Source organism: Capra hircus, chromosome 24 (genome assembly GCF_001704415.2).
Source record: "Capra hircus breed San Clemente chromosome 24, ASM170441v1, whole genome shotgun sequence".
Classification (NCBI taxonomy): Eukaryota; Metazoa; Chordata; class Mammalia; order Artiodactyla; family Bovidae; genus Capra; species Capra hircus.
The window spans coordinates 33318941-33339208 of NC_030831.1; the positions used below are offsets into that span (position 1 = coordinate 33318941).

Here is a 20268-nt window from a genome sequence, read left to right on the forward strand (position 1 = left end):
AGTGTGCCCCTCGGTGTGCTAGTGGCCCCGGGGCTCCTGACTCTCACTTCTGTAGTCTCTCATTGCATCTTTACGTGAATCAGTTTGAAGACAAAGAATTCTAAACTCAGAAAACCGACTAGTGTCACTCAACCCACCTTTTTGCATTAGTAATGGTGTTTTGGCTCAGGAATCATTTCATAGGAGTCATAAAATAAGGCCATTCCATTGCTGATTCCTCAAAATACAGTAGCCATGGCTCACTTGGACTGTGTTTCTGACGGTAATGGAAGTAAGTGAATGTTTAAATTGAAAACTCCAGCCTCAGCAGTTTGTCCTTTTGCTTTCTCCTGCATCGTCTGCATTATAAGATTACTCATGAGGCAGTTTTCTTTACTGTGGAAGCTGTTGTGCTCAGCTCAGCCGTGTCCTGGGAGGAGCTGACCTTGGCAGCCTCTTCTCCGGGTGCCTCTCTGACGTCATGGTGGCCTAACTGCTCACGTGTGTCTCCTCCCCCCAGCATGGCACCACGCTCCTCATGGTCGCCTCCTATGCTGGCCACATAGACTGTGTGAAGGAGCTTGTCCTGCAGGGAGCGGACATCAATCTCCAGAGAGAGGTAGGTCAGGTTGGCACGTGAATAATAGTAATGCTGGTGACACAGCTGTGAAGTTTACACAGTAGTGAATTGCTAAGAAGGACTCAATGGACATGAATTCAAACAAACTCTGGGACGTAGTGGAGGACAGAGGAGCCTGGTGTGCTGCAGTCCATGGGGTTGAAAAGGGTTGGACATGACTTAGTTATTGAACAACAAGGACTAGAGTACAGCCATCCCAACAAATCTGGGGGGATTGGTTCCATGACACCCCCCCCATCCTGTGGATACCAGAAGCCACTGATGCTCAAGTCCTTTATATAAAATAGCATAATATTTGCATATAACTACACACATCTTCCCATATACTTCTAACATCTCTAGATTACTTATAATACCTATGCTCAGTTGCTTCAATCATGTCCAACTCTTTGCAACCCTATGGACTGTAGCCCACGAGGCTCTTCTGTCCCTGGGATTCTCCAAGCAAGAATACCGGAGTGGGTTGCCATGCCCTCCTCCAAGGGATCTTCCCGACCCAGAGATTGAACCCACATCTTCTGTTCTCCTGCATTGCGGATGGATTCATTACCCACTGAGCCACCTGGGAAGCCCACTTATGTAAACAGTTGCTGGTGCATGGGAAAAAAAGTTAGAACTTTTTCATTTTTTTTTCTGTGGTTCATTGAATCCACGAATGCAGAACTTACTGATACTGAAGGATGGTTCTAATCGTTGCTTTTTTCCTATGTGACATCAAGCCCAGGTTGCAGACTGTGTTGTGTCTAAAGAAGGCCCAGGAAGGGACCATTGGTTGTACTTTAACTGAACAAAACTTCTCAGGCCCTTGTCGCATCTGACGTGACCAAACCTCCTTAAACAATTCATATGGTTCACCCGGAGCCTAAATCAGTTCTTTCTTTCCTTGGGATGAGATGTTATAGAATGTATAGGATTTTCATAGAGATCTTTATATTTTTAGAAGGATCAGGTCACCCACCTGTTGTTAGGGAGGCTTACTGGCTAACCTACCTCAGCCATCCTCACCAAACCGTGTCTGCAGAGGGCTTCTCTGATCAGCCATGTATTAAATAGGTTTTCCCTCCAAAATACCACATGGTGACTATCAGACTGAAATGGGAGCCTGTTTGCACACTTATTCAAGGGAGTCCCAACCAGCCAGAGGATCCAGTCTTGGTCCGATGCAGAGAAGCAGTGGAAGGCTGGGCATTCAGGCCCGGGGAGACTGCATGTATTTCCAGACCAGTTCAGGGCCTGATGAGTTCACCTTTGTGGAGTCACATCCAGGGTCACACCTAGCGTGAACGTGACCTCAGTCCACAGTGACTCAGACCTCAGGTGGGCATCCATGGGCAAGCTCCGAATGAGACAGAGTGCTTGGTTCTCCTTGAGGCACTCTTATTGGAGGTCCTGCCTTGTAGTTCTTTCAAAGAGAATAGTCCCCGGAATTCCCTGAGCCAGGCCAGTCTGGAAACATAGCCAAAGAGAGGCCTTGACCTTACCCTGCAGGTTTTGAAACCTGGAAGAGAGCGTGCCTGGCAGTGCTGTGGAACTGACACTTAGAGCAGACTTCTTTGGTTCATTTGTAATCCATTCTGCAGTATCAGAATATTTGTCTCCTAAAGAAGTACTGCCATTGTTTTTTTTATTTGTCTATCTAGACACGTACAGTTTGCACACTTTGGCAGTCTCCAAGATTCATGTTTATTAATAGGATGAGGGGGCTTCCCTGGTGGCTCAGTGGTAAAAAATCCGCTTGCTGATGCAGGAGATACAGGTTTAATCCCTGATCCGGGAAGATCTCACATACCTAGGAGCAGCTAAGCCTGTGCCCCATAACTACTGAGCCTGTGCTTTAGAGCCCAGGAGCTGCAGCTACTGAATCCCACATGCCTAGAGCCCATGCTGTACTAGAGAGGCCACTGCAATGAGAAGCCCTTGCATTGCGACTAGTGAGTGACCCCTGGTCGCTGAAAATAGAGAAAAGCCTGCACAGCAAGGAAACCCCAGCACAGCCAAAAATAAATAAAATTATTTAAATAAAAAAGGAGGAGGAAATTCTCTGGTGATCCAGTGGTTAGAACTCCACGCTTCTACTGCAAGGGGCATGAGTTCAATCCCTGGTCAGGGAACTAAGATCCTGCATGCTATGCAGTACAGGCGAAAAAAAAAGAAAAGAGTTTTCCCATTCTAGCCCAGTAGTCTCATCCAGACCTTGTTACATCTTAAGGTTTCTGGAACCCAGCATTCTCCACACTGGTCACTTAACCTGAGCAAGGAACAGTCTGTTCAAAGGTAGTCCCTTCAGGCTAGAGTTTTATATGTAAGGATTTTGTTTTGTTTTGTTGCAATCATGTCAATCAAATGAAATGTAAGCAAATATCTTTTAAAACCAGCCCCTCTCTCTCAGTCAGGTACAACCGCCCTTTTCTTTGCTGCCCAACAAGGACATAATGACGTCGTGAGATTTCTCTTTGAATTTGGAGCATCCACTGAATTTAGGACCAAAGTAAGAGAATTTTCTTGATTTTATACCCTATTGAAGAATTTCAGCAGTTACAAGTATTCATTTCTCTTCATTTATAGTATGAATGTTTGCTATGCTATTTACAATATTCACAAGCCTAAGAAGTTGGGTTTCACAGGGTTAAGTTGTAATGATTCAGGGGTAGTCTTAGAAATTCAATTCCAAACATGACACTTTTACCCTAGGCTAACAATTAAAGAATTTGGCAGCAGGGGGGCAGCTTACATTCTTTCTTGTATTGGTAACTTTCTACTCTGGGACACTAAATTTTGTTATCACAGTGGATACAGTAGTGGGTGCTTTATGACTTTTCCTATTCTCTTTGCTTTTTTCTGCTCCAGGGTTAATCCCAGTGCTGTGATAGGAGTTACTGGAAATATTAAGCCAATCCTAGTGAATCTTGAGAGATTTCTAAGGAGGCTTTGACAGGCAGTTTACTTTCTGAGATGTCGCCACTGAGATATATAACATATGATTCCAATTCATATAGTTGGGCAAGGAATTATGGTTCTTCCTCAAAGAAGTCATTAATTCTTCACATTTGACATGTGAATAAGAAAACTGAGGCTGCAGAAAGATCAGTTTGTCTTCACAATACGATTTTTCATGATAATATTTTGTAGCAGAAGAATTTGAACTGTCACACTTTTATAATTGAAAACTTCTGTCTAGCCCAGTCATAAAACATTCTTGAAAATTTGCCCTAGTTGGGAACTTTTAGGTTTTCTTAATTCATTGTATGTGATATGTTGATATCAAGGGAGTTTCCAATGGGTTTTTTTTTCCTGTTAAAACACTATGAAGTAGATCTGAATTTCAGAAAGGGTTTCTGTCTTTTCTAAAACTTGCAGTCAGATTGTGTACATGCCCCTAGACATGCTGAGTATAATGCACAGTAATCGAGTGGAGGTGATGGAATTCCAATTGAGCTGTTTCAAATCCTGAAAGATGATACTGTGAAAGTGCTGCATTCAGTATGCCAGCAAGTTTGGAAAACTCAGCAGTGCCCACAGGACTGGAAAAGGTCGTTTTCATTCCAATTCCAAAGAAAGGCAATGCCAAAGAATGCTCAAACTACCGCACAATTGCACTCATCTCACATGCTAGTAAAGTAATGCTCAAAATTCTCCAAGCCAGGCTTCAGCAGTACGTGAACTGTGAACTCCCTGACGTTCAAGCTGGTTTTAGAAAAGGCAGAGGAACCAGAGATCAAATTGCCAACATCCACTGGATCGTGGAAAAAGCAAGAGAGTTCCAGAAAAACATCTATTTCTGCTTCATTGACTATGCCAAGGCCTTTGACTGTGTGGATCACAATAAGCTGTGGAAAATTCTGAAAGAGATGGGAATACCAGACCACCTGACCTGCCTCTTGAGAAATCTGTATGCAGGTCAGGAAGCAACAGTTAGAACTGGACATGGAACAACAGACTGGTTCCAAATAGGAGAAGGAGTACGTCAAGGCTGTATATTGTCACCCTGCTTATTTAACTTCAATGCAGAGAACATCGTGAGAAACACTGGACTGGAAGAAACACAAGCTGGAATCAAGATTGCCAGGAAAAATATCAATAACCTCAGATATGCAGATGACACCACCCTTATGGCAGAAAGTGAAGAGGAACTAAAAAGCCTCTTGATGAAAGTGAAAGAGGAGAGTGAAAAAGTTGGATTAAAGCTCAACATTCAGAAAACGAAGATTATGACATCTGGTCCCATCACTTCATGGGAAATAGATGGGGAAACAGTGGAAACAGTGTCAGACTTTATTTTTTTGGGCTCCAGAATCACTGCAGATGGTGACTGCAGCCATGAAATTAAAAGACGCTTACTCCTTGGAAGAAAAGTTATGACCAACCTAGATAGCATATTCAAAAGCAGAGACATTACTTTGCCAACTAAGGTCCGTCCAGTCAAGGCTATGGTTTTTCCTGTGGTCATGTATGGATGTGAGAGTTGGACTGTGAAGAAGGCTGAGCGCCGAAGAATTGATGCTTTTGAACTGTGGTGTTAGAGAAGACTCTTGAGAGTCCCTTGGACCGCAAGGAAATCCAACCAGTCCATTCTGAAGGAGATCAACCCTAGGATTTCTTTGGAAGGAATGATGCTAAAGCTGAAACTCCAGTACTTTGGCCACCTCATGAGAAGAGTTGACTCATTGGAAAAAACTCTGATGCTGGGAGGGATTGGGGGTAGGAGGAGAAGGGGGCGACCGAGGATAAGATGGCTGGATGGCATCACGGACTCGATGGACCTGAGTCTGAGTGAACTCCGGGAGATGGTGATCAACAGGGAGGCCTGGCGTGCTGCAACTCATGGGGTCGCAAAGAGTCGGACACCACTGAGTGACTGAACTGAACTGAACTGAATCCAAAACACATGTGTTCATACTTTTTATGTTAATTATCATTTAATTTTTAATTATAAAAGTGACACAGCTAAAAATAAAATATGGAAGTTCTACAAATCTCAGGCTCAACTCTGAACTAAGTCAAATGATTGTGTGTGACCAGATGCTTCATTCTTCCTGGGTAACAAGTTAGGGCTGGCCTTTGTACATGAGTCAGACTGTGCTACCTTGGAAACCCATGGAACACAGGCCCAGCATGAGCAACTCCACGTTATTTCCATTAGGACAGCTGCAGGTGGCCAAGAGCTTTCTCTGGGAAGAAGACAGTGTTGGGAAGCTTTGGGTTTTAATACAGTCCTGTCATCCAAAATTGACTTTGTGTCAACAACTGTTCTCATTATAATTAAACTTGCGTGCGTGCTAAGTCATTTCAGTTGAGTCTGACTCTTTGGAACCCCATGGGTCAAAATTAACCAATTTCTTGATGCCCAGCCACCCCACGCCCCGACCACCTCCACTGACCTCAGCCTTCTAATCTCTCTCCTTCATTCCCTACCCTTCAAAATGCCCCTCTTTCCCACCACTCGCTGAAGCCTTACTCAGCCGCGTGCATCCTCCAGCATCTTGCAGCTATAGCAGTGTTTCTCCAAGGGAGCCCTGCCCCCTGGCACCTGCACCTCACAGTCACCTCTCATAACTGGTTAAAAGCCTATATCTGGGCCTCACTCCAGATCTACTGAATCTGAGGGTGTGGCTCCAAGGGTAGGCGTTTTGAACAAACACTCTATGCCCAGATTTAGGACCCACACTGTCTTACACTTATGATTTGTATTTCAAAACCAGATTCCACATTCTTGCATTATTTATAATTAGCTCTAATGTCCAAATACCCATTCATAGGGCCAAACAAACAACACAGCAATCCTAGATGAAGAAAGAAAAAACCTCAGCCCAGCACCTGCGAAAAACCATTAAGGGCTTCAGTTGACCACAGACTCTGAGTCAGTAGTGTGGTGTGGTTGGCGTCAAAGCAAATTCTAATTTAGATGCAGAGATAAAAGCAAGAGTTGATGGAACCAAGGAATGTCCCGTCAGACCACGTCTACTTTGCAGTGCTCTGTTGAGTCCTAGCATCTGCGTTTTAAGAGGTTTGGGCAGATTGGCACATGTTCAAAGGAAAATGCAAAGTAAGAGCGTGTGAAGCATATGGAATATGCTGTAGTTATCCCTTCTCTAAGTGCATGTATATGTCGTCCAAGAAGGCAGGGGCCCAGAGAGCGACTCCCTAAATACGCCTTGTTCTCAGAGGCCTGTAACTGGGCAGACCCACAGGAGGAAGCTAGTTACCATTCTGGTACTTCCAAGACACAACTGGTTGGTACAGTCTTTCTGTTTTGTTTTTTTTCCTTCACTGAGAGACAAAGAGATGATTCTGCATTTGACCTGAGAAATTTCTAAATTACTTATAATAACTTAGTCAAATATCTTTAATGTATCTCGAGCAAGTCACCCAAGTATACAACATAGTGATGTCCTTAAGACAAACTCTAGGGATTTCCCTGGTGGACCAGTGGCTAAGACTCCACACTCCCAATGCAGGGAATCCAGGTTCAATTCCTGGTCAGGGAACTAGATCCCACATGCTGGAACTGAAAGAGTTCTGCTGCTGCTGCTGCTAAGTGGCTTCAGTCATGTCTGACTCTGTGCGACCCCATAGATGGCAGCCCGCCAGGCTTCCCTGTCCCTGGGATTCTCCAGGCAAGAACTCTGGAGTGGGTTGCCATTTCCTTCTCCAGTGCATGAAAGTGAAAAGTAAAAGTGAAGTCGCTCAGTCGTGTCCGACTCTTCGAGACCCCATGGACTGTAGCCCACCAGGCTCCTCCATCCATGGGCGTTTCCAGGCAAGAGTACTGGAGTGGGGTGCCATTGCCTTCTCCGAAGAGTTCTAGTGCCACACTAAAAAGATATTGCATGCCATAACTAAGACCCAGAGCAGTCAAAACAAAACAAAAGATGAACTCTGTCACGATTATGAAAAAAAAAGTAAAAGAGATCGAAGAGGAAAAGTCAGTTTGTTATTATATATGGGAAATGCTTTTCCAAAATTCTCACCACGCGAAGAGCATATGCCTGGTAAGGTTTGTGCCTGCCCTGTTTCTAATGCGTTCATTCTTTGCGTGACCACAGGATGGAGGCACTGCCCTCCTGGCCGCCAGTCAGTATGGGCACATGCAGGTGGTGGAGACCTTGCTGAAGCACGGAGCCAACATCCACGACCAGCTCTATGTGAGTGTGTCTCAAGGGGGCTTCCGGGGGACACTTGCTCGTTGCCTCAGCACATATAGCGTTACAGTCTAAATTCTGATGCTGGAGGTGGCATCTGAGCCGTCAAGGAAATAAGAGAGTTAACTGGGTGAGCCTTTTCTGTGTAGAAATCACATCATCTTTATTTATCTTTGCTCTTTTAAGTCTCTCGTACATATGAAGTATTTCACATACCTACACAATTAAGATCTTCAAAAATCATGAGATACATATTTTATTTATAACAAGCCCAGCATATGGACTTGCTGAAAACCAAAAGAAACTCTCCTATTGTAGAGTTATTTGGGAGGAAGAACACACAAAAAAAGGAAAAATCAAGTTGTTTGGAAGAGAAGTGAGGCTGGATGGAGGAAGATCTCTGAAATACGTGCATGCCATTGACCTTGAAAGGCATCCACTGCCAGCGTGGGTCTGTTTGCATTTATTGCCAGTGTGGGTCTGTTTGCATCCACTGCCATGTGGGTCTGTTTGCAGCTAATTGGCAATTAGCACATTACCCAAGTACTCTTAATGGTCACTGTAATTCTGTAGAATTTATGGCAAATGTTATTCTGGTTTTGGAGTAAGAAGTAAAATATGGGGAGATGAAGTGACTAGGCAGTCTCATGGTGAGGACTGCAAGAATCCCTGCTTCCATTTATCTAGGAGCTGTTTTTGAGGCTATTATACCACCAGACATGAACCCTGTGCCTAGGAGCACTAGACTTTCATAGACCTGTAATGAGATGTGTGGGTGTGAACTTTTCCATTTGAACACCCTTTCCAGAGTCTATACGGAACCTCTGACAGATCACAGGCCTCTTTGAAGTGTAGTGGAACTAGCCTTAGCCTTGGCACTTCAAAACCTGCTCCCACTCTTGGAGCCGATAGCATTCCTGGTACCATGACTGAGCTACTTGACCGTGGTCTGAAAGAGTGATTCTCAACTCTGGCTGTACAGGAGAACCACCCAGGAGGCATTGAAAAATTTCACTTTCTGGGTCCACCCAGGCTTTCCCAGTGGCTCGCTGATAAAGAATTCACCTGCAGTGCAGAAGATGAAGTAGATGCGGGTTTGATTCCTGGGCTGAGAAGATTCTCTGGAGGAAGGCATGGCAGCCCACTCCAGTATTCTTGCCTGGAGAATCCCACAGACAGAGGAGCTTGGCAGACTACAGTTCAAAGGGTCGCAAAGAGTCGGACATGACTGAAGCGACCTAGTACATAGCACAGCATAGAATTTGAACTATTGGATAATATTCTTCCATAAGGCTCATTGAGGCGGCACTTAATTTTAGAAATGTAGAGTTTCTAAACTCTTCTGTGATAGGGTAACCTAAAAATTCCATGCTCCAGAATGTCCATTTTATGTTTAGACTTTTACCCTTACCTGAACTGTCCAAAATAAATGTTTCCATTAACAACAGTTGAAATACGGGGCCAGGGAGGTGGCATCAATGATTCCTGAAAGCTTCTAGGAACAGAACTGTGTAATCCACGATAAAAAAAAAAAAAAAATCCAATGAATGCAGGGAAGATCCATTTTGGAAAATTTGTAAGAGTTAGCACTTCTATGTCACGGAAGCCTTTCTGTGGCAACACAGTAAGGAACAGCTGAAAATTGTATCCCCGTATCAAACATCTGCTTTAAAATCTGTCCAGGCTGATTAATTTCCTAATGATTGGGGGGCGGGGGGTGGGTGGTCTGACTGCTGACAGCCAGTGGAAAGCCAGCACCCTCTACCTGGTTGGACTTGCAGGGAAGGTGCTTTGAGCGTGTGGTTAGTGTTCCGATGGGAGGGGTGGTGATTAGCTGGGAGAACTAGTTTTCCACTGTGCATCTGAAAGTAATGAGGCTCACCCTGTCCTGTGGGCGCTGTCTGTGTGGAGAGGGCACCTGGCAGGAGGCATACTCTGGATGGACCAATGTACTTGCTGAAATTAACCAATGGTGCATCTTCAAGAAAAAAACACCCAGGAGATGTAGACACCCAGTTAAAAAGAGAACTGAAGAAGTGGGTAACAAGCAGTTACTTTGGGTTTTCGTGCAGGACTGCTTAGTTGTGTGTATAGGTATGGTTGGAGTCTGCCAGCCTGGCAGGGAGAAAGTTCATGGACATTCTTACGAGGGTGGGTGTTCTGAAAGCATCTTGTGTTTTAAAGCATACAGAAACTGAAAGTCTGGAGAACAGAGAAGGCAATACAAAAGAGAAAGCAGTAGGGAATATCTAATTAAAAGGATGGGGCTTCCCTGGTGGCGCAGTGGTAAAGAATCAGCTTGCCAATGCAGAAGACGAGGGTTTGATCCCTGGGTCGGGAAAATCCCCCGGAGAAGGAAATGGCAACCCACTTCAGTGTTCTTGCCATGATAATCCCATGGACAGAGGAGCCTGGTCGAGTACAGTCCATGGTGTCCCAAAGAATCGGACACACCTGAGTGACTGAACAGCAACAAACAAAAATTAAAAGGATACTGTTCATACCCAATTTGTAAAAGCATGCAAAATAGATTTGGGGGATTTGGTTGTTTTTTTTGTTTTTTAGTTAACATGCGTTTGTGTGTGTGGTGTTTTTAGAGTTTTAATGTTCTTAAAAGTTTTTTTAATGTTCTGATGTGCTTTCTAGAGCACAGGCTCAATAGTTGTGGTGCACGGGCTTAGCTGCCCCAAGGTATGTGGGATCTTCCCAAATCAGGAATCAAACCTGTGTCTCCTGGGTTGGCAGGCGAATTCTTTACCACTGAGCCACCAGGGAAACCCTTTGTTTTTGTTTTGTAAATGAACAACTTAGCTCTTAATGACAAAAGGATTGCAATGGAAAATTCTATTAAGTGTGTATTTTTTTTATCCTGAATGAAAGAGAGTGGACTCTGGGATCACGAAACAAAAGCAGAAGACAGCTAATGAGAAAGCTGTGTGGACAGAGAAAAATGATGACTCTTTGGAAAACCAGAGTTGTGCAACTAGATATATCATAAGCTCTATGACCAAGATTTTATAGTGTGAACAGTCATTGCATATGTCGTAACTCATCCTTATACAGCTGTCTGTTTTAAACTTTACCTTTCCACCTTAGTGTGACGTTTTAGAACTAGTCTTCAAAGAATAAAATACCATGCATATTAAAAAGGGGGAAGGGAGGGGTGGAAGTGGAAACTTGCATTAAACAGAGGTATCAGTATTATAAGATTGAATTTATTTTAAAATAAATAATTTCTTAACACTTTACATTTGCTAACTTTCAGGATGGAGCCACTGCACTCTTCCTAGCAGCCCAAGGGGGTTACTTGGATGTGATTCGATTATTGTTGTCTTCAGGCGCAAAGGTCAACCAGCCGAGGCAGGTAATGTTTGCGTGTGTGCTTGCGTGTGAGGCAGTGGGCAGGGTGGGCTTGCAGTCCTGCAGTAGCACCTGCCTAAGATAACCAGTCAGATCTGGGTCTCTGAAGCCTTTTTGCCTCTGGATGAAAGTTCATCCTTGATCAAGCTTTCTCCTGTTCTTTGCTTTGGGCTCACCTGAAAGCCTGTGAAATCAGGCTGACATCACCATTCAGTATGTTTGGTGTCTGAGGTCAAGTACATACTCTGCCACCTCCTGATCAAGTAAATGATGTCAGTGCACTGAGGTCAGGAGAGTAGGCTAGACTGGGACATAGGTAAATTGAGGCGGGTCAGGTAGACTTGCCCTTGCTCAGCCCCTCTGCTGATATGCTGACTTCTCTCTTCCCCACCACTTCTTGTGCTGAACCAAAGGTGTTCTTAGTGGGTTCTGTAGTTTCGTCTCTCAGATTACAGCACTGTTGACACTTCATTTACCAAAAGCCAAGATGTCATCTGGAGAATCAATTAACTGATACTTAAAGAAAGGACCACAAGGTAACTAACCCAGGGCTTCCCTGGCGGCTCAGCGGTAAAGAATCTGCCTATAGTGCAGGAGCCACAGGAGACACAGGTTCGATCCCTAGGTGGGGAAGATCCCCTGGAGGAGGGCATGGTAATCCACTCCAGTACTCTCACTTGGAGAATCCCCACAGACAGGAGCCTGGTGGGCTACAGTCCATAGGGTCACAGGGTCGGACATGGCTGAAGGGACTTAGCACGCATGCATGCACGAGGTCACGTTTATAAATGGTTAAGAACCATCCAAATGGAAGGCTTTATGACTAGCCTCTCTTCTATCAGAACTATTTCTTCACTAATTCATTTGTTTTTAATGAAACATTTCAGATTAAGGTAACCTTACTTTTAAAGGTAGTTTTCCAGGGAAAAGGGCAAGCTGATAACTTGCCAGGAAATTACACATAGGCAGATTTCCACTGTGATGTGGCCCTGATATGGGAAGGCCTGTTTGCTCATCAGTGAGTAGCCATGGGAACCCTGGGGCTTCCCTGGTGGCTCAATGGAAAAGAAACTGCCTGCCAGCGCAGGAGACATGGGTTCAATCCCTGGGTGGGGAAGATCCCCTGGAGAAGGAAATGGCACCCCACTCCAGCGTTCTTGCCCGGAGAATCCCATGGACAGAGGAGCCTGGTAAGTTACAGTCCATGGGGTCACAGAGAGTCGGACACAACTTAGTGACTAAACACCACCAACAACAAATGTAAGATGAGTTGTGTGATGATATGAAAACCAGGAAGTTACAGAGTAACCCAGCAGTGCCATGGTAACCACAACACACCGCTGCTGTTTTTCATTCCTCAGGAATGAGGATAACCTGGGCGAAGTGCGCGACCCAGCCTGGGAATGGGAGGACCCCACCCTTGGGTCAAGGGTCAAGTAACATGCCTTCCCAACGACTACATCTAATGCATCTGTTAGGAATTGTGAGCATCCGGCTCTGAAAAGATTGTTATTTAGGGAGAAGTGTTTTATAAAATAAGAATCACCATGGCGGTGGGGGGCCTGTGGGAAGCGATGAAATTTTTCCTTTCTATAGAGTGCGGTAACCCCCTTGTACCCTCAAACCGTAATCTTTTTATTGCCTTCCCACAAGCTTATAGTTAAAGGTTATCTACCCAGGTCAGACTAGTCCAAATTCTGTCTTCTCTGAAAGAGTAAACTCTGCATATTTAATTCCATTTCAAGAAACAAGAAGTGTCAGAAATACAGAAAAAGTACTGTCAACCTCAGCTGACTTTGATGAAAGTTATAAAGAGGTTAGGGCTTCCCAGGGGGCTCAGATGGTAAAGAATCCACCTGCAGTGCGGGAGACGCAGGTTCAGTCCCTGGGTCGGGAAGGTCCCTGGGAAAAGGGAATGGCTACTCCAGGAATCCTGCCTGGGAAATACCATGGACAGAGGAGCCCAGCAGGCTACAGTCCATGGGGCTGCTAAGAGTCGGACTAACACTTTCACTTCACTTTCATGAAGAAGTTAAAAAATATCTGATTGATATTTTATCTCCATTAAAATGGCCTGCACATGGTAGACATTTACACAGGTAGGACATTTGGAAGCCAATATTTTATTCTGAAATCTCAACTGACACATTGAATCATTGTCTGAATATTCTTGAGTTTACAAAATAAGGACAAGGATATTTGCCTAGTTTAATTTCTTAAAATTTTTAGGTAAATCTGATTTCTAATTTTTGTTTCACCATCCCATGGAGTCCTGACATTGTATGATAAACTCTGCCAGGATGTGAACAGAGCTGCACTGAAATTATTCAGCTAATATTTGATCTGAGCTGCAGGGAATCCAAATGGTAGTAGGCAAGACTTTTCCTTGTAATTCTATCACTGAAGAACTCACTGAAAATCCTTTTAGTACTCTTAGAACTCTTGTGAGAGCTGCTGCTGCTGCTAAGTCGCTTCAGTCGTGTCCGACTCTGTGTGACCCCAGAGATAGCAGCCCACCAGGTTCCCCTGTCCCTGGGATTCTCGAGGCAAGGAGTCATTAATGGTAAAGCAAGTCATAGGCAGGTTCGGGAAAGACTAAATTCTTTTCTTCTGTCTTTTTTTTTTTTTCAATTTTTTTTATCCCTAGAAAGAGCTTGAAAAACTCCCCTTTTAGGTTGTCCTAAATAAAGAGGTCAAGAGTCACAGACATATGTGAACTCCAGTGTCATTTAAAACCTCATTTTCAGTTCTGTCTATGCGTCCTCACCAAACAGAGTTGATATGATGCAGACATTGTTGATCAGTGGCTGAGATGGCTAATTAGTGTGTTTTTCCACTAACAAAGAGTTTCTCAGGTGGTGCCAGCAGTAAAGAACTTGCCTGCCAATGCAAGAAACATGAGTTCCATCCCTGGGTCTGGAAGATCCCCTGGAGAAGAGAATAGCTACCCACTCCAGTATTCTTGCCTGGAAAATTCCATGGACAGAGGAGCCTGGCAGGCTGCACAACATGGGGTTTCAAAGAGTCAGACATGACTGAAATGATTTAGCACGCATACCAATATACTTTTCCCATCTCAATTCACACAGCCTATTAAAATGATGCTTTTATGGAGTGGCGAAGGTCGGGCTCTATACGTGGAGATGAGGTTGGCCTGTCATCAGCTCATCTCTATCTAGTTCTCTTAATGTGCTAGTCAGCATTTCTTTGAAGCCTGACCAAAAGATCATCTCATAAAGTGCCTTTTCTAATAGAAGCCTTGGTTTGGACTTGTATCCATGCAATCCAGGAGAGATGCTGGGACCCAGATTGGATTGGACCCAGATCCTTTCTCCTGGGTTGTAAGCTTGGAGGGCGACCCCGAGGTGGGCACTGGGCAACGTGGAGTCATCAGATGGGTATGGTGTCCTGAGGGCTCTGAGGTGGGAGCCGACAGCAATAGGGAGACCCACCTGCTTGCATGTCCTCTGTTCTCAGAAAAGCTGTGTTAACCACCAGAGGACAGCCTATGGCGTGGACAGAGTTCCCACGAGGCCTGGAAGGCAGTGCATGGTGATCAGTGACTGGGAACTGGAACCAGGCTCTGATGTAGGGCCCAGGCTCCTGGGCAGGACACCAGTCCCAGGAGCATTCTAGGAGCCAGACCCAGACCTCAAGGCTGGGACCAGGGGTGGGGAAAGTGAGCAGCTTGGTGGTTATGGGAATATGGACAAGGAAATGAAACATAGTTTCAGTTTTGCTTATAGTAACTGTGTGACCTCCAGCAAATTTGCTTACTCTCCCTGAATCTCATTTTTTAAAACTGTAAAATCATGATCATAATGGTATCTTCCCTTTGGAAGTACTGTGAGCATTAAAAAAAATAATCCCTGCAATACTTCCTGCAGTGGCCAGTATATACCAAGGGCTTAGTGAATGTTAGGTTTTGCTGTTTTCATTCCTAGTCCATCCAGGCCTTCCTGCCTCCCTGGAACAGAAAACCCATCAGAAATCAAGGCTGTTCTTTTTCCTCGTAAGCCAAGCAGTGTCTGTCATCTCAAAGTCCTTTCTTGCCTCTCTCTCTCGCTCCCCACTCCTTTTTATTTTGATCGGCTTCCTCTGTCCACTTATTTTGTATGTGGTCCCCAAGTTTCCAGGTCAGATTCCCAAACTCTTGGGGTAGCCATGTCATTGAAGCTCATCCTTGCTCCCTAGGCCATGGCTGGCCTGCCCATCCTTGTTCTGATCACCTGTGGCTGGGAGAATGGGTCACAGTGTGGACAGTGCAAGTATCAGGTAACACGGTCTCTAGACTCGCTTGCTGGACCAGGGACACAGGATAGAAGAACAGGTAGCATCTTCTCTAGACTCGTTTGCTGGACCAGGGACACAGGATAGAAGGACACAGTACTGAGAAATGGCTCCAGGTCAGCGCTCCAGGGCTGGTAGCAAAGTTGTCTCCATATTGAACCCCCCTGTGTTACTGATAAGGTAATCTCTTGCATGTGTGCATGCTAAGTCGCTTAGTCGTGTCCGACTCTTTGCTATCCTATGGACTAGAGCCCGCCAGGCTCTTCTGTCCACGGGATTCTCCAGGCAAGAATACTGGAGTGGGTTGCCCTGCCCTCCTCCAGGGGATCTTTGGGACCCAGGAATCGAACTAGCGTCTCTTACATCTCCTGCATTGGCAGGCGGGTACTTTACCACTAGCGCCACCTGGGAACCCCTGCTGCTGCTGCTGCTAAGTCGCTTCAGTGTGTCCAATTCTGTGCGACCCCATAGATGGCAGCCCACCGGGCTCCCCCATCCCTGGGATTCTCCAGGCAAGAACACTGGAGTGGGTTGCCATTTCCTTCTCCAATGCATGAAAGTGAAAAGTGAAAGTGAAGTCGCTCAGTCGTGTCTGACTCCCAGCGACTGCAGCCCACCAGGCTCCTCCGTCCATTGGATTTTCCAGGCAAGAGCACTGGGGTGGGGTGCCATTGCCTTCCCCGTGGGAAGCCCTAATCTCCCCCAATTTATATCAGAATTGGTCTTTAGCACTTCTTGTCTGTCTGGAGCCTGCGCGTAAAGTAGCCTAAGTGTAGGTGCTAGAAAGCAATAGAAGCAAAGAGCTGCTGCTGCTGCCGCGAAGTCGGTTCAGTCATGTCCGACTCTGTGCGACCCCATAGACGGCAGCCCAACAGACTCCTCCGTCCGTGGGATTCTCCAGGCAAGAACACTGGAGTGGGTTGCCATTTCCTTCTCCAATGCATGAAAATGAAAAGTGAAAGTGAAGTTGCTCAGTCATGTTCGACTCTTAGCGACCCCATGGACTGCAGCCCACCAGGCTCCTCCGTCCATGGGAATTTCCAGGCAAGAGTACTGGAGTGGGTTGCCATTGCCTTCTCCAAAGCAAAGAGCTAGTGCCGCTTCATATACTTATTGCCATGTCTTCCTAGGTGGCTCACTGGTAAAGGATCCACCTGGCAGTGCAAGAAGTGCAGGTTTGATTCCTAAGTTGGGAAAATGCCCTGGAGGAGGGCATGGCAACCCACTCCGGTATTCTTGCCGGGAAAATCCCATGGACAGAGGAGTCTGGCAGGCTATAGTCCATGGGGTTACAAAGAACTGGGCACAGCTGAGCACACATGAATGCACATGGGAGAGAATGGCTTTCATTCTTTTTTTCTAAATCATCTTTAGGAGCCTAAACAGACCGAATAAAATTTAGTCTCTAATACAAGTCATGTCATCTACCCCCATCTCATGCTGAGACCTCTGTATAAAAATAGAGGATACTTTAAAATATTATCTGAACTGGAATGTGGGAATGGCAGAGCTGGAAGGAACTGCAAAAGTCCCCTATTTAACCATACATCGGGTATAGAAGCTGTTTGGTGATCAGCCACTGTCAAATCCCTCCAGGCATGGGGGTCTCATTACTACTTCATCAGCTTATTTAATCTTTAACCAGCCCACCTTATCATTCCTTTTTTGCACTGAGCCAGTGGTATCACTTGGTATGCAAAATAAGTCTAAACTGTTTTCTACTTGACATGCACAAATAGTAAATGACAGCTGTGATGATCCCCATGAATCCCATCTTCAAGCTAAATGTTCTTTTTCTTTTTCTACCTGCTGGTGAAGTTGTAACTTCTACTTCATGAAAGTTTCTTTGATTTAATATACTTTGACTGTATGTTTTTGTCAAGAAGTAATTTAAAACTTATATAAATATTTTCAGATGTTTTTCCTACTCCTTTTCTCCTGAAAACTCTATAAAAAAGCACTAAACTGACCTGATTGCCATCAGTTTTATTACATTCATTGTCACAATGAAGATTCTAATAGAAGGAAAATATATGAAAAAGCAAAGATTGTGATGTAGAGAAAAGGAAAACCTGTCCTCTTCACAGACTAGATAATCAGCTGATAAATAATTGAAACACATTCAGCTTCCTGGGTTCAAAAATCAGCTTTGGTGGTAACATAAGTGGGAAGGAAATCCAAAAAAGGGCATATATGTATGATATAGCTGATTCACTTTGCTGTAGAGTAGAAACTAATACAATATTCTAAAGCAACTATACTTCAATAAAAATTAATTTTTTAAAAAAGCCAAAAATAAAAATCAGCTCTGGAGAAGTGAGCACCAGTAAGGAAATACAAAGCTTTCCCCCAAATCTCATTTTCTCAATCAGTCCTACCTGCTCAGTCAGTTTTCACTTAGGGTAACTAGGAGAATCAACTTAAAGTACATGGAATGCTATGTAAACAAAAGTTCAAATTAACTTACTGTTTTTCATGATAAATAATATTCAGGTCTGGTTACCATTTTCTAAGCATCTGTTGGCCACTCCTTGTGCTGAGCACATTTCTGTATGCTTTCTCCTTCCCAAATATCTCTGAACCTAATGTTTTTGCAGAAGGCTGACGAGGCTCAGAGGAGTTTGTCTAAGTTCTCTCAACCAGGAAGTGGTGACTTCTTTTTCCACCTACCATGACTATTGCAATTAAGGTGACAACATTTGAGTGTTAGCATCACTGTTACGATGTTAATAGTTGTTGCTAATAAAGCACCTCTCAGCACTTTCCCACGTATTAGTATCAATTAATGTGTGTATGCTAAGTTCCTTCAGTTGAGTCCAACTCTTTGCGACCCTATGAACTATAGTCCACCGTGCTCCTCTCTGTCCATGGGATTCTCCAGGCAAGAATACTGGAGTAGGTTGCCATGCCCTCCTCCAGGAGGGGATCTTCCAGACCCAGGGATTGAACTTGGGTCTCCTGCATTGCAGGCTGATTCTTTACTTTCTGAGCCAGGAGGGAAGCCCCATGTTACTAAAAACAACTAAGCCCTTGAAAAGCTTAGTTGGGAACTAAGGGAACAGCACGCTGGCTTTCTTTCCTAGCCTGCCCTCTGGTGGCCATAACGGCAAAGAGCAGATGAACCCAGAGCTGGCTGTATTAGCACCTGGGGAAATCTTTGGTGGAGCCCAGACTGTCCTGTCTCCTGGGGCCCCACCCATATCCCCTGAGCTGTAGCCAACTGACTTTCCCACCCAGCCTGAGCCAGCCACGCCTATCCACGCCACTGTGACTGTAAATGTTCTTCCTTCTACGTAGAAGACCATTTTCCTTCTTTCCCCCCGGGCAAAATTCTAGTCCTCTCTGGAGACCCAGCTCATACCACCCCATCTGAGAAGCTGACCCTGTCTCCCCCATACAGTAAGAGGGTCCCTCTCCAGGTTCATCCTGGGCATTTTGTCTGTACTTTACTGTGGCCCTGCAATCATACTGATATTTCCAGGTCTCTTCTCCACTAGGCTGCATTCCTTTGAGAACTGAGACCAGATCTTGTTTTTAGTATTCCTCTCGAGACTTAGAAGATGCTTAATAATTGTTGGGTGTTTGAATGAGCGAACAAAAGATTGGTTGAATCCTGAATTGGGAGAATCAAATTAAACAATGAGTGCAGAAGTGCTTTGTAAACTCAAAGTACAGATGAAGGTATTATTTATATTGTTAATAATAAAGAATATACAGTGATGTCTCTGATGGTCCAGTGGTTAGAACTTTGCCTTCCAATACAGGGGGTGTGGGTTCAATCCCTGGTTGGGAAGCTAAGATTCCATAGCCTCATGGTCAAAAAACCAAAACATAAAACAGAAACAATATTGTAACAAATTCAATAAAGACTTTAAAAGTGGTGGTGGTTCAGTCGCTTTAGTCACTAAGTCATGTCCTACTCTTACAACCCCATGGACTACAGCCCGCCATGGGATTTTCCTGGAGTGCATTGCCATTTCCTTCTCCAGGGGATCTTCCCAACCCAAGGATCGAACCCAAGTCTCACATTGCAGGCAGATTCTTTACCCACTGAGCCACGAGGGAAAGCCCATAGTCCATATTAAAAAAAAAAAAATCTTAAGAAAAAAGAATATTCAGATTCAGGGATATGTCTAAGAGGCCCTTGTAGAGCATAAAGTAGGTCAGGGTGTCTCCAGCCTTCTTCCATCCTTTGTTCTAGCACCTCTTCCCTGTATCTCCCCCAAGACAGTGGTGTCAGTGTCCTCTGACCCCCCTCAGCACTACCAGATCCTTCTAGGCTCCTGGTTTGCCATCACCCACCACCCTGCTTAAAGACCTTGGTCCTCTGTCCATTTTAGGACAGCAGTGGGCAGTGACCCTGTGGCTGCTGCAGGTGGTACCCTGGAGCTGAAATGATATCCTCCAACAGAAAGTGAAACTCTAGACTCTATACCTGATTCATCTTGCTCTTCAGCCCGCAGCCCCAATGATGAGTAATTTAGTCTGATGTGACTAAAGCCATCTCTTTGGGTTCCATTACCTTAATTACATCTGAGGTTAAGGTTGGTCAGTTCCGGGTTCTCCCTCCTTCTGCCCATCTCTCCAAGTGACTCAGGCTCTCAGAGGTCAGAGTATCACTGTGGTGTTGGGGTGGGGGTGAAGATACTCTTGTCTGCTTCCTCTTGTCCAGCTCCCTAGCCTCCAAGCTTCTTGTGCTGGTCCCCTGAAGGGGCAACTGGTCTACCAGACACAGGTCCTGCCATCACCTGTGCTTTTGACATTCTGTAGCCTTGTCTCCCCGACCCAGACTCACTCCAGGCTGCTGTTCAGCCAGCACTTCTGATGTCCTGCAGGCAGCCTGGGACTCCTGGGTGGGTG

General features: G+C 45.0%; 1 protein-coding gene across 2 annotated transcripts in view; it reads left to right on the plus strand.

Moving 5' to 3' along the window:
• ANKRD29 (ankyrin repeat domain 29) overlaps positions 1-20268 on the plus strand; it is a 52701-nt gene that overhangs the window by 16308 nt on the left and 16125 nt on the right. For both annotated transcript variants that reach the window (XM_018039771.1, XM_018039770.1), the window contains 4 exons: positions 500-598; positions 3009-3107; positions 7663-7761; positions 11024-11122. In XM_018039771.1, the coding sequence (XP_017895260.1) occupies positions 500-598; positions 3009-3107; positions 7663-7761; positions 11024-11122 (396 nt within the window). The remainder of the gene's footprint in view (positions 1-499; positions 599-3008; positions 3108-7662; positions 7762-11023; positions 11123-20268) is intronic.